Below are 13,139 nucleotides of genomic sequence, written 5' to 3'. Positions count from 1 at the left end.
AACTACATTTGTTACGATTTTATTTTTGTAAGAAATGATTTCATCGGTGGTATGGAATTGCAAAAGGTAGAGAATCTCATGTGGTTCGCATAAGATGTGTTTTTGCAATCCTCTAATCTTAATCTTGGAATTACAAAAGGTAGAGAATCTCATGTGGTTCGCAGAAGATGTGTTTTTGCAATCCTCTAATCTTAATCTAAAGCAGTGTAATGGGGTTTTAAGCCATAGGAAATTATATTTCCATCCTCATTCTAACACTAGCCTCGTTACATCATTACTCTTACTCTTAATATGATAACATGATAACGATACCTCTATAAGATAACGATACTCTTAACATGATAACGATACTTCTATAAGATAATCAGATCAGATAATGCTTCTATAAGATAATCAGATCCAAATATCATAATGCAGATGCAGAACTATAGAATTTTGTTCTTGAAATTGAATTTTTACAGTTAGAAAAATCAAATTTTATTTCATAAGTATCAGAATTCTAACCATTCAAACCTTGCCAAGTGTACAATGAAACATGTTTTCGTGAACACTAAAATAGAAAACCGTTAGGCCTATCTGCAACTGTAAAACAAATAAGTTCAAAATAATATATGTACGAAGGAACTAAAGCGAATCATCTTTTTTCGAGACCAATTGCTGCTTCAAGAAACACTGAAACAGCATTTTCGCGATATTGACTTGCCGGGACTTTTGACCGACCAGCCCTTTTTTATGCGCTGCTTTACCCTGAACTCCGTTGCTCTGTCAAAAATGGAACCCTGTCAGTAAATTTACAGAAAGTATCTCCAATAGTACATCTCTTGCTTATTTACAATGTAGTAGTTGCACATTTCGAAGAATGGGGCCAACCTAACAGTGATATAAAAAAGCAGATCGAGTGTTTAAAGATCCTTCAAATTCAGGTGAAAAACTTATTCTGGTGAAGTATCTCGATCCAAACCAGTACTACACTGTGGTGTCAAATAACTTAGATAATGCATAGAAAGAGTAGGATTGAACTTAATAATAGTAGGATCCAAAAGTTATCAAAACCCCACCCAAGATCTTTCCTCACTCTGAAGGTTGATGCACACAAAAAGAGATTCGCAAAGCAGATTAATACTTATCAAGGATATCCCTAATTAAATCAACAAAAAGAACGAGATGACATTATTAATATCCGTGCTACAAGTTTCAAAAGAAAATGAGCATATTACTAACAGATGAAAGAGGCTCAATAACTTACAGTTCAGAATTTGCCATCTTATTGTGTTTGCTAAAGAATCCTTTATCTGGAAGAGATTCCATTTGATTCTACTGACTGGACAGCATGGTTGTTCTTCTCCTTGTCAAATGCGAACTCAAGTTGCTTTTCCACAGATTTTAAGATGGCCGTTCGCTTGGATGTTAACCGGTATGGAGGAGAAGCATTGAAAGCCTTACTGTTTGACTTGCTGGGGCCATGATCATTACTAGGAGTCTCGCATAAGCTTCCATTTGGTGAACCCATCATGCTGTCACCATTATTAAGTGTTTCTTCTTGACCAGATTCTCGGGAGATGACTGTTTCTGTCTCCCCATCCTGCGTCTGTTTAGGAGGGAGACAAGTTTGAGTTTCTGTCTTTCTCTTCCGTAATATTGAAGGAGTTGTGGGGAAACTTCGAGCCGCAATTCTCAATATCGACTCTGGGCTGTGTATACTCAAGTCTCTAGTCTTCACACAAGGAGGAGTGAAGATACCGATTGGTGAACCGATTGAACTATTATTTGTCTCATACATGTACATGCTTAAAAATTCAGAATCTACTGGAATACGACTTTCTAGTTGGGGTGGCTCATAGTACAGTGAACCATACTTCGGAGATTCAAATCTTGAAGGTGTTTGTGTAATTTTATCTTCATCTAATTTGCTAATCTCATTCTCCAGATCACCAGGAGTCGTAGTCCCATTCTTTCGTGTTGACCCAGATTTCCTGCATCTTGGATCCGTGATATTTGAAGATCCCGGCCAGCAATTGGCATGTCTGGAATCAGCAGACTCATTCAAAACCCCACTTGTTGAAGCAACCATATCTTCATCAGGAGGCGTTGACGACTCTACCTGGTCCTTACTGCTTTCCTCCAATTTGTACATGTCGGTGTTACCCGACGATGTTTGGGCAGTTGAGTCTGACCCTTTACTTGAGTAAAGAGGAAAGTTTTTAGTAGGTGGAGTCCTAGTAGTATCTCTAGCACCATTCTGGGAACTATTTTTTGCAACTGGTGGAAGCTTCCCAGTTGCCAAATAGAAATCTAGCTTTTTCTTCAATGAACTATTCCAATGATTTTTTATTGCATTGTCAGTCCTGAATATAGAAGGAATACGCCATATCATTTTAACCAAGTCAAGCAGACAAAAATTCCAAAGCAAAGACATTTCTTTTCCAATGCGTGATAAATAATACTCTTTTTCGTGTTTGTTACGTCCTAGTTTATATAACACATATTTCTACATTTTTCTACCATTCATTCAGCATAATAATAAAATCTTCAAATAAGAGATGACATAACCAATCAAGGGTTACTTCTAAATGACCTATTGAGAAGAATGTAAAGATCATATCAGTGATACTTTATAAATTAATTAGACGGGACTGGACAGGCGGCTGAACACATGGTCTACACGTACTCGTTCGACCTATCTATGTACATTTATATCTGTTTATCTCTTTTTCCCTTCTTTTTTTTATTTTCATTGAGGTATGAAAGTTTACGAAAACAAGAATGAGTACCTTCCAGGTAAAACCCTGGCTATTTCAGCCCATTTGTTCCCATGTAACCGATGTGCATTCATTAGGGCCAATTCTTCTTCTAATGTCCATGCATCCTTCTTTATATCTGGATTCAAATGATTGTGCCACCTAAAAAAATAGAATATTACTTTACAACAGATACAAAAACTCAGACCCCTTCAATATTCAGAAAGAGCAAAACATGGAGACAGAAAATGCTAAAGGTTCGGAAATCATGACTCATAAGTAACTCTTATTGTCTTTAGGTAAGAAAAAAAGGAAACGCACAATCATTCAACAGGGCGAACGACCAAGCATTAAGGGGGGAAAAAAACAAAGCATAGTAAACTTCCCAGAAACATGCGGATTACATTTAGAATTTCAAAATCAAGACTTCAGCTCACAGCTAATCACAGTAATTTCACAGGAGATACCTCTCTCGGCATTGTTTCCCTATGCGACCTGGCAAAGATTTCGCTATCAAAGACCATTTTGTAGGCCCATACTTCGATACCAGCTCAATAATTTTATCATCTTCCTATAAGAAAGAAAAACAAAATGATAAATTTTCACTATACGTGCAAGAGAGAGAAAGCCTCCAAGGAAAAAGACGACGAGTAACAACCTCCTGAGTCCATGGTCCTTTGACAAGATCTGGATTGAGAACCTTCTGCCATCTGTGCAGACACTGAACTTCTGATCTATCATGGAAGTACTCAGCTGCACACAAATTTTATTTGATAAGATTAATCAACCTAACAAATTTGCGTATAAAAACTTTACCATTTTGATAATTGATACATTTAAAGTCATGGTCAGGGTGTTGAAATAAGTGATGGTAATTACTGATCAGGCAACCCACTCTTCATAGGTATAATTTATAATGATACTAAAAAATGACTGAAAGTTGAATTAGCAATATATGCATACAAAGTAATTATCAGCCCAATTGGGCCAAGTAACCATGTTTTCCCATAACTTTCAGCTGTAGCTTATAAAATTCAAACACGCAAGATGTAAGAAGAGTACAATTGCATACTAATACTAACGAGATCATCATCCAAGGTATAAAGCTTAGAATGCCTTCCCTTTGGCCACATATTTAAAAACGGTCAAAATATTTAACATAATTTTTTTATTAGTTAAGTGAACGTGTAAAATTCTTCAAGACTATCTTAACAGTAGAACACATTCAATTCGTCAGATAAAATAAAGAAATCAACTAAAGCCAAAGGTTAAAATTCTAAAATCATTTTAAAAAAAGAGTTCTATAGCAACAAAAATAGAGAGAAACCTATTTTCTTCCAATTCTTCCCCTTAAAAGCTGCAACGGCATTTCTCAACGTCTCATCCTGAAAAAAAAAAAAAAAAATCATCATTTCAAGTCAAGAAAAGTGCTCCCTATTATATGAGTGATCTTATCAGTTAGGATTTTGGAAATTGAATCTTCTTTATCCATTGAAAGATATAGTTTTTCTAGGCCTGGCAGGCGTCTGAAAAACATGGTATACGTCAATGACCATCATAATTAAGAAGCAAGAACTATGCAACACAAGCAACTAAAAGAGGGGGCAATCAATGCTTACTTCTTGAGGAGTCCAACCACCCTTAGCTCGACGAATAGGGCCACTGGTTCTCCTGCCAAGTCAAATTACACATTAAGCATAAACGTCTGAGTTCTTTGAACTGGTCATAAGCAGGGTAGAGTCATTGCATTTTTCAATTACTTTGGCAGCCAATAATATCATACACCTAGCTGCCTTATTAATAGAGTGTGCAAGAAACAATGACAAAATCTTAGCGAGAGCTACAACTTTGTGAAATTACCGATGGGAAGGAGATGTTGGTGCCGGACTACACATCCCAGGAGACTTGGCAGCTGCGCAGCCACTACCTTCAGAGACAGAGGAACTCGTAGCAGCCGTAGATTGTTTATTTTCGAGACAAAACTCTTCTTGTTTCGCCTCTTCCATCTACTCCTAGAACCATCTCCAAAATTCAAAATCCTAATAACAGAATAAATTTCACCTCAAATTGTAACCGAAAACCACCGAAGAAACTATTCAAAAAACCCCAACTCGTATCAAGTTCTCGAAAACCCACCACCTAAACTGGAAAACGAAAAGCAACGAAAGAACTCAGATCTTAATCCCCGCAATCAGATCGAAAACGCAGAGGAGAATCACAATTGTAGGGTTTTAGAGACGAAAAGGGGGAAAACTCGAACAATCTTGCCCCAATCGGAGCAAGGTTGAGACGAATACGAAAACAACACATGATCAAACAGTCGACAAGATTGAAGGAAAATCAAGTGAATTAGAAAACAAATTCCAAACATCTGAGAGGATAGAAAGATACCTCTGCTGGAAAGGAAGTGGCGGGAATCGAAGTGGAGCTGAAGGAAGCGATGAAATTAGTTCGACAACGAAGGAACAACCGTTCCCTCAGAAACAAAGAGTTTCCTTTTGGTTTCGAAAATCGTCGCCCGTTGAAACAAAAGTAGAGGCCAAACAGAGTGAGAAAAAAAAAATTATATATATATATATAACATAATATAAAATAAAATAATGATAAAATTATAAAATTCCCAATATTTGCAATATTTATACATAACGAATATATCCATATCACCACCGACGTCTCCGTTAATTACCGTTATTGAAGGATACAGATTTTCTGATTTTTTTAAAAAATAAAACAAAGTAGAAGTGAAACCCTATCGGCTAACGGTCAATTAACGATTATAGTGCGAAGGCGTTAGAACAGACAGCCCCTTGAGGTTTCGAGCGTTAAAGGTCGAACATTTTTTGGGATCGAATTCGTGGGCAATTCTGGACCGTCTGATTCGGAATAAATGACCAGGATTTGAGCGGATTCTTGTAAAGAGATATCGTGCGTTAACAAATATTAAAATTAATCTTATGTAAACTAGATAATTGATTTTCTTAAAAAAAATAAAATTAAAAAAAAAACAGTAAAACAATAAAAGCATTAATATGTTACATTGTTTTTTTTTTTTTCCCACATTGCTCAAACAAGTAGTGTTTACTTCTGGTCAATATTTGCCTAAATCGGTTGATATTTATAAAATAAAAAAATTATATATCATACATTTTTCTTATTCAAGTTTGGGAGTGATCGTTTGAAACTCTAACGAGTCAATTTTAGTGACACGAAAAGTGGGTACACTAATGCATGATATATAAAGCAGTTAAATTTATTAGAATAGAATAATTCGTTTTAATTGTAGTGATAGTGTCACAATTTGCGATGAAATCATGCGCCATTGTGATCTTGACTTGCTCACGATCCGCCTTAGTTGAAAAAGTACGACCGTAACAACTAGCACTAACATGGGTTAGTGGGTTTAGGCATCTTTCACCACTTAACTAAGCAAGAATTTTAAGTACTTGGCTTAATAAGCCAATTAAAAAATAACTAACTAAAGTGGCTACAGCATCTCTATCTCCCTTAAAAAATCATAGCATCCAACCTTTACTCAAGCAGATGGAATAATCTCAAAAAACAAAGGAAAAAATAAAACATTGGCTTACCCAAGCATGAGATGCTTAGATTAGATGAAGAATGAAGTGCGTTCATCAGAAGGCTCTGCCAAACAAACCCAACCAATTGCAGTTCATCTGACTGTTGAAGATTTGATCTCCAATCATTTTTCTATCAAATTGGTTATGAAGTTGAAGAAAAGGCCATATTACCAGCAATAAGCAAAAAAACTAAGTTAAATCATCCTAATGGATATCAAATCTCAAACATTTATTGGAAGTCTGATACTAAAACTTTAATATATAAGTCAAATCAAATCACCACTTAATCCCAGTTGCAACATATATGGAAGACGTGCTATAAATCCAGAGGTGAAAGCACTGAAGGTTTCAAGAATATGGAAGAAACATACTATAATTCCAGAGGTGAAAGAACTGAAGGTCTCAAGAATATGTCTGGGTGTCCTCTGATGCGACATTAATCTGAGGTAGCGGCTCCTTGGTTGAGCTCAGCAAATCTCATTCCAACGCGCATTGAGTGCTTCAAGAACTTCTCGGCACACCTACGTACACATGTTTCCTCTTGCTTTGTTAGGGATTTTCGCTGAAAGTTGTCTATGCAATCCGCAAAGCATCTCTCGACCAATGAGTTGTACATTCTCAGACTGCAATTTATTAGAAGGCAAACAGTTATCACTCTGAATGCGTGATGATATTATAGTGATCATCATAAATTGGATGCTAACATAAATTAAAATGGAGCAAAAGAGCTGCAGTACTGTACTGTAGTCTTGTGCAGTCTTCTTTTCAATATAAATTATATGGCATCTTACTTCAGCTTCCAAAGATATATTAATCCAAGATCAAATCAATATCACTCCCTAGAACTCCATCAGTTCCCTTTTTTGGAGTATATTCAGAAGGAAATCGTAGTTCAGATGAAATTTCAGAATATTGAAACTTGTCACACAAAAAAAGGAAAAGCCCTGAATCTCTGTTGGTTAACTTGAGTAGTATGAGGTACGAACTTTGAGCTCCTGTGGCCACTGGCCAGGGTGCATGGTTGTTGAATAGACTAACTTGTTGAATAGACTAACTGTGAGATTCTATATCGGTTGGAGAGGGGAAAGAGTGACAGCAAGGACGCTAGGCTCCGAAGGGGGTGAATTGTGAGATCCCATATCGGTTGGAGAGGGGAACGAAGCATTCTTTACAAGGGTGTAGAAACCTCTCCCTAGCAGACGCGTTTTAAAGCCGTGAGGTTGACGACGATACATAACGGGCCAAAGCGGACAATATTTGTTTGGCGGTGGGCTTGGGCTTGGGCTGTTACACTAATGGCACACAAGACAATACCAAGATTATTTAGAAAGTAAATAAATAAGTGATACTATCATAAGGTGAACTTTTCAAATATACATACATATATATATACATCTCACCTTACCTTGTGTTCACCTTAACTATTCTCAAAGGCTAATTTTCCCCCCCTACCGCATTTGGTTGTCTCATTTGTTTGCCAAGACAATTCAAAGGATATTAAATTTCTAGGAGATCAACATGATTTGGGCTCATTCTTGGTAAGTGATTTGCCATCTACATTTACTCTTATTGACCCCTAAATCAATCCAGGTGAATCTCTAAAAGGTGGTCTCAAAACCTCAGCAAAAATATAATCAAATTATACAAACAAAACAGAAGCAGGATACAGTAAAACAAGCCCACAAAATCTGGTAGAGGAAATTTAACTAGCTAGATCTTTCTCAGCGCATGTCATGAAAGTTTCAAGCTGTGGTACCGCGCTAGAAGCTCTTATTCTGGCTGCATCATAATCACAAAAACCCCAAAACCAAATTTCTATATCGCCCCCCCACAAATTGACCAGTATCTAGAACACTTCCAATCCTTCTACGGCTCATTCAAAGACGTCCAAGCGCATTCCAAAAATTTCCAACCAACAAACGAAGGAAATTTGTGGAATGCGCTTGGACATTCATAAAAGTTATCAGTTGAAGAGAGACAAACAAAGCCAGATTTTCTACCATATTCATCCCAGATCATATTGCCACCCACAAAAATCATCAGTTATCGGAGACAAATTCCAGATACGACTTTGTACCATGCCGCAACACGTGGAGAAAGAACAACATTCATAACAAGAGAATGCTTCAATAAATTAGATCCTCTTCAAAACTCGAAGTTTTTAGATAAATAAATAGAACCTGTCTCGAATCTGGAGCTGGTCGATCATGGTGGCCATTTTGAGCTTGTCTTCTTCAGGAAGACCCTCCAAATCAGCAAGCATGTTCTTGTCCATCTTCGACTCCAAAGAAAGCAAAGGGTTTAGGGTTCAACTTCTCTGGTTTCTTCTCCCTTCTCTGTATCGCCGCTAATAGCTCAGCTAGGTTGGAATTATAAGTTGGAGGAAGCGTAATAGTTTTTTTGCTAAATGGTCCTTCAATGTTCGTATATTTTCCATTTCAGCCCCTATAGAAAGCGTAATAGTTTTATTGCTAAATGGTCCTTCAATGTTCGTATATTCTCCCATTTAAGCCCCAATATTTTGAGTTATCCTTTTAAACTCCAAATACTATTCATTCCGTACACTAAAATAGTGTAAATCCATAGGTATGTGAAAGTAAAAAAGAAAAATGATGGATTGTTACCATAAATTTAACCTGTGGTTAATGGATGCTTAAGATTTTTTACATTTATTATTATTTGAAGTCGAATAGTGGGCCTCATATTTCTTATAAATGAGAGGCCCAATTACGGAAATTTTGTAGGCTACTGAGCCCAATAGGCCCATGAATCCTGGCCCAGGATAATTCAAACGAAGATTTGAATTTAGTTCAAATAAATAAGAGATTCGCGAAAGGAAAAGGAAAATTTAAAATTAATAAGACTCTGCCACCAACGTCTTGATTTTCAAATTCTCCTCCCTCGTCCTCCCTTCGCTTGGAGACTCTGCCACTGCCGACGCGAACCATACTTCCAGTTCAATGGCTGCTGAAAATTTTGAACTTCTTGCACCTGCTACATCCTGTGCAGTCTCCAAGGTCAGAGTCGTTGCTAGGGTTCGTCCATTTCTCTCCCAAGAAATTTCAGTCAAAAGTTCTAGGGTTCCAGTTTCATGCATTTCTGTGGTGGATCAAGGGCATATCTCTCCCGAGGAGGTTACTGTTAATCTCAAAGATCCGGAAACCAGGTACTTTGTTTTTTATTCTTTCTCTGTAGAGTGTTTTTCTGCCGTGGTAGAAGAATATTTTGGTTTGGTTGATTGTGGTTGTTGGATCTTCTGTAGTCGAAACGAGTGCTATCAATTGGACTCATTTTTTGGCCAAGAAGATCACACGGTGAGGCAGATCTTCGATAAAGAAGTAAATCCTTTGATTCCTGGACTCTTCCATGGATGTAATGCTACTGTGTTTGCTTACGGGGCTACTGGCAGTGGAAAGTCCTACACCATGCAGGTTATCTTCAATTAGTGGGAGATTTTTCATATGTTGCATTTAGCTTGAAATCAACAGAAGAATCATTAGCTTCCGTTCATATAAGCTTTAGCTTTCCTGAAATTGATATGAAATAATTCAACTACAGAAATGACTCGCACTCTGAATTGTGTCGATTTGGTTGAGGATGCAGGGTACTGAAGAAGAACCAGGTCTAATGCCACTAGCCATGTCTAGAGTTTTATCACTTTGTGAGGAAACTGGGTGTAGAGCAGAAATGTCGTACTATGAAGTCTACTTGGAAAGGTGTCATGATCTTCTGGAACCCAAAGCTAAAGAAATTGTAATTATGGATGATAAAGAAGGGCAAATTCATCTCAGAGGTTTATCTAAGGTTGCTGTAAATTCCATGTCCGAATTCCGGGAGACATTGGCTCTTGGAGTTCAAAGGCGGAAAGTTGCTGATACTGATCTTAACGATGTCTCAAGTAGAAGTCATGGGGTTCTTGTTATTACAGTTTCATCGCCCGTATGTGGTGATTCGGCAGCTTCTGTTACCGGAAAGCTCAACCTCATAGACTTGGCAGGTATGTTTCTTAAGCTTAATAGAAACCTAGCCTTAACCATCAAATAAGATCTGTGCACTGCGCAAGAAGTTGTTCATGTTGCTAATTTAGTTAATACTTGTGGATAACCATCCACAGGCAATGAAGATAACAGGAGGACTGGCAATGAAGGGATTCGCCTTCAAGAGAGCGCAAAAATTAACCAGTCGTTGTTCGCGCTTTCAAATGTGATATATGCATTAAACAAGAACCTTGCCCGAGTACCTTACAGAGAAAGCAAATTGACCCGCATACTGCAAGATTCTCTCGGTGGAACAAGCCGTGCCTTAATGATTGCTTGCCTGGTAAATTGATGCAGGTTAAACATCTTTTGTAATCTAAGAATTGCACTTGCTCAAATTTCCTTCTGATTTGATAACAGAATCCAGGAGCATATCAGGAGTCTGTCCATACAGTCAGCTTGGCAGCTAGATCGCGTCAAATTTCGAATTTTGTTGTTCCGATCCATAAACAGGGGACTCCACAAGCTAAAGTTGACATGGAATCGAAGCTGCGAGCTTGGCTTGAATCCAAAGGAAAGACCAAAAGTGCGCAAAGAATCGGAGGGATTGGTTCTCCATTTTCTAGCAAAACTCCTTGTTCTACTGCATCAAAAGTGAGAAAACCTCTCTTCAATAGTTCTGCCAAAGTTAAGAAAACGGCCAACCAGAGTGACTGTAAACGAGAAAAAGAAAGGTCTGGCAATCATTTGTTGCTTTATCAACTTTTAGTACCTTCTACTAATTCTTTTAACAATACTGGATTGATGATCTTCAGGACTGTAGCCGTGGCTTTCGGAAACTTGGTTGAAAATAAAGATATAGCTAATTCTATCACAACCAAAGATCATGGTATTTTCTTTCACAGCTGCCTCGTTCATTCTGCCACTTTGTGTTTGGATATGATTGAATCTTTATGTTTATATGCAGTAGAAAAGGTGAAATTCAATAGTCCAAGAAAGGCTCTATCACCAATCCACAACACTAATGGAATACAAAAGGGTGTGCTGGAACTCTCGTTTGCAGATCAATTACCAGCAAGGACTCCAAAAACACCATTCCCAGCAAATGAGGAATTCAAATCTTTCGGGACCCCATTAGATAAGTTTGATGCCCAAGTATCAACCCTCAAGGTACTCAAAAAGCCTTTTTAAAATTTCATTATCTCTTTATGTCTCGATGCTGTTTGGATTTCAATAATTCTGGTTTTTCTTGTCATCCTAACCAATCAGAGTTGCGTTGCACAAGAATATGTGGATTTCTTGAATACAGCAAGCAGGTAGGTCCATAATCATATACAATATTTAGCATTTTGTGCACAAGAATATGTGGATTTCTTGTTCCAGTACCCAACTTTTCAATTTGAAACAGTGAAAGTTTAATCAATTATTAATTGGCTTTCTTTGTTTTGCAGAGAGGAACTAGTAGAATTGAAGGTATTTTCTAGACTTCGACCAGGAAAAACATTAACCTCTTCCCTTTAAGTTTCCTCATTCTCTTTTCCCTTTCAATTCCCAGGGCATTGGAGTGAAAATGGCAGAGTACATTCTGGATCTCAGAGAAACTAGTCCATTGAAATCGGTAAGACGATAACCACGAGATATAAGTTTGATGTATTTCTCTCGTATGTTCAATGGTGCGTGGTGGTTTCATCCAAAATTTTCTTATAGTGGACATTCATGATTACCAAGTCCATCTTCTCATGTCATATGCACTTGGGACCTAACCTTATCCCTTTTCTCTCCTAGTCCAATCTAAGTCTTCATTTTGCCAAGAGTTGGCCAAGCATGACAATGACACGAGAGACCAAAACTATCTGTCACATTGTGGAGGCCTTTGTCATTCACAAATACAATCCAACCCCACACACACATAGTTTTGTCGTTTCTGATAGTCACTCGACATGTAGAGAACATCGCATGTAAACTTACAATGAAACATGTCGATAAAGCAACAGTATCCAGCTTCTTTCCTGAATATTTTCTATTGAAGTGTCAAAATAATGAACTTTTTCTTCCCCTTGTGTTTATATAGCTCGCTGACTTGAAGAAACTAGGACTCTCATCCAAGCAGGTAATGCTTCAACAAACACAGTAACTTACCAAATTCACCATTTTGTTTCACTCCTGGAAAAACCAGGCTCCTCAAAATATGGTTTCTTTTTCTTCTGCAGATCCATAACTTATTCAGCAAAGCTGCAATGGGAATATTTGGTAGAATAGAAGATTTGGCTGCTGTCCCTTGCCCTGAAACTTCATTATCCAACCAATAATGAAGGTAGAAGAAGATATAGTGATGTATTGGGAAGTGTGCCATAGAAACATCCTCGAATTTGCTGTATGTTAAAATATTGTAACAGTAGAGAAGAGAACTGTCCGACTAAAGATTTTGCCTGGTCGGCGTGATGGGCTTCCTTCATGTTCTCTGTAAGCCCTATCTGTATTATTCATTAACCAAATTATCTATTTGTATCACTATGAACTTGTGGCTATTGTAATCTAAATATGATGATCCAGAGTGATGCTGATTTGTGTCGCTATTTTTATGGTTTATATGAAACCAGAGCAGATATTTAATTTAAACAAAATAAAATATACCCTTTCCACGTAATAAAAGAGTGAATTCTTAAATATTTTACAATTTTTATTGACTTTTCTATAGCTTGCAAAAAAAAAAAAAAAAATGTTTTTTTCTCCCAAAAATTAGTAAAGGTATCCTTTGAATTAGTTCGAGTCATCAGAAAAAGTTTTTTAAACATTATCCTTTAAATTTTTGAATCATTCAATGTATTTATTTTAAAATTAATAAT

At 37.2% G+C, this 13,139-nt stretch overlaps 3 protein-coding genes across 8 annotated transcripts; 1 reads left to right on the top strand and 2 right to left on the bottom strand.

Annotated features, from left to right (window-relative positions):
* Nucleotides 1–461: 461 nt before the first annotated feature.
* Nucleotides 462–5,290, bottom strand: LOC111441886 (transcription factor MYB3R-3-like). 4 transcript variants are annotated; one of them, XM_023079075.1, is made up of 10 exons: nucleotides 5,130–5,290; nucleotides 4,875–4,882; nucleotides 4,599–4,777; nucleotides 4,358–4,409; nucleotides 4,066–4,123; nucleotides 3,397–3,491; nucleotides 3,206–3,309; nucleotides 2,772–2,900; nucleotides 1,247–2,345; nucleotides 462–762 (listed from the first exon to the last, which is right to left on the bottom strand). In XM_023079075.1, the coding sequence occupies exons 3-9, from the start codon at nucleotides 4,742–4,744 to the stop codon at nucleotides 1,289–1,291; spliced, it is 1,641 nt and encodes a 546-aa protein (XP_022934843.1). In that variant the 5' UTR covers nucleotides 4,745–4,777; nucleotides 4,875–4,882; nucleotides 5,130–5,290; the 3' UTR covers nucleotides 462–762; nucleotides 1,247–1,288. The 4 variants fall into 4 exon arrangements, with proteins under 4 accessions (XP_022934843.1, XP_022934841.1, XP_022934842.1 ...); XM_023079073.1 differs by lacking the exon at nucleotides 4,875–4,882; XM_023079074.1 differs by lacking the exon at nucleotides 4,875–4,882 and having other exon boundaries at nucleotides 4,599–4,750.
* A 1,236-nt stretch (nucleotides 5,291–6,526) lies between these two features.
* Nucleotides 6,527–8,686, bottom strand: LOC111441897 (mitochondrial import inner membrane translocase subunit Tim9). Its single transcript, XM_023079089.1, has 2 exons — nucleotides 8,497–8,686; nucleotides 6,527–6,939 (listed from the first exon to the last, which is right to left on the bottom strand). Exons 1-2 carry the CDS (start codon nucleotides 8,589–8,591, stop codon nucleotides 6,753–6,755), a joined length of 282 nt encoding a protein of 93 aa, XP_022934857.1. The 5' UTR covers nucleotides 8,592–8,686; the 3' UTR covers nucleotides 6,527–6,752.
* Nucleotides 8,687–9,050: 364 nt separating this feature from the next.
* On the top strand, nucleotides 9,051–12,882 carry LOC111441883 (kinesin-like protein KIN-10B). Of its 3 annotated transcripts, none has more exons than XM_023079068.1 (12): nucleotides 9,051–9,482; nucleotides 9,579–9,747; nucleotides 9,920–10,313; nucleotides 10,431–10,636; nucleotides 10,714–11,027; nucleotides 11,109–11,182; nucleotides 11,264–11,463; nucleotides 11,563–11,609; nucleotides 11,745–11,766; nucleotides 11,849–11,911; nucleotides 12,365–12,403; nucleotides 12,504–12,882. In XM_023079068.1, exons 1-12 carry the CDS (start codon nucleotides 9,277–9,279, stop codon nucleotides 12,600–12,602), a joined length of 1,833 nt encoding a protein of 610 aa, XP_022934836.1. In that variant the 5' UTR covers nucleotides 9,051–9,276; the 3' UTR covers nucleotides 12,603–12,882. The 3 variants fall into 3 exon arrangements, with proteins under 3 accessions (XP_022934836.1, XP_022934835.1, XP_022934838.1); XM_023079067.1 differs by having other exon boundaries at nucleotides 9,052–9,482; nucleotides 11,261–11,463; XM_023079070.1 differs by having other exon boundaries at nucleotides 9,053–9,482; nucleotides 11,109–11,176.
* The last annotated feature ends 257 nt before the right edge of the window (nucleotides 12,883–13,139 follow it).

The sequence above is a fragment of the Cucurbita moschata genome, unplaced genomic scaffold (assembly GCF_002738365.1).
Source record: "Cucurbita moschata cultivar Rifu unplaced genomic scaffold, Cmos_1.0 Cmo_Scf00004, whole genome shotgun sequence".
Classification (NCBI taxonomy): Eukaryota; Viridiplantae; Streptophyta; class Magnoliopsida; order Cucurbitales; family Cucurbitaceae; genus Cucurbita; species Cucurbita moschata.
This window is presented reverse-complemented; position numbering and strand designations above follow the sequence as displayed.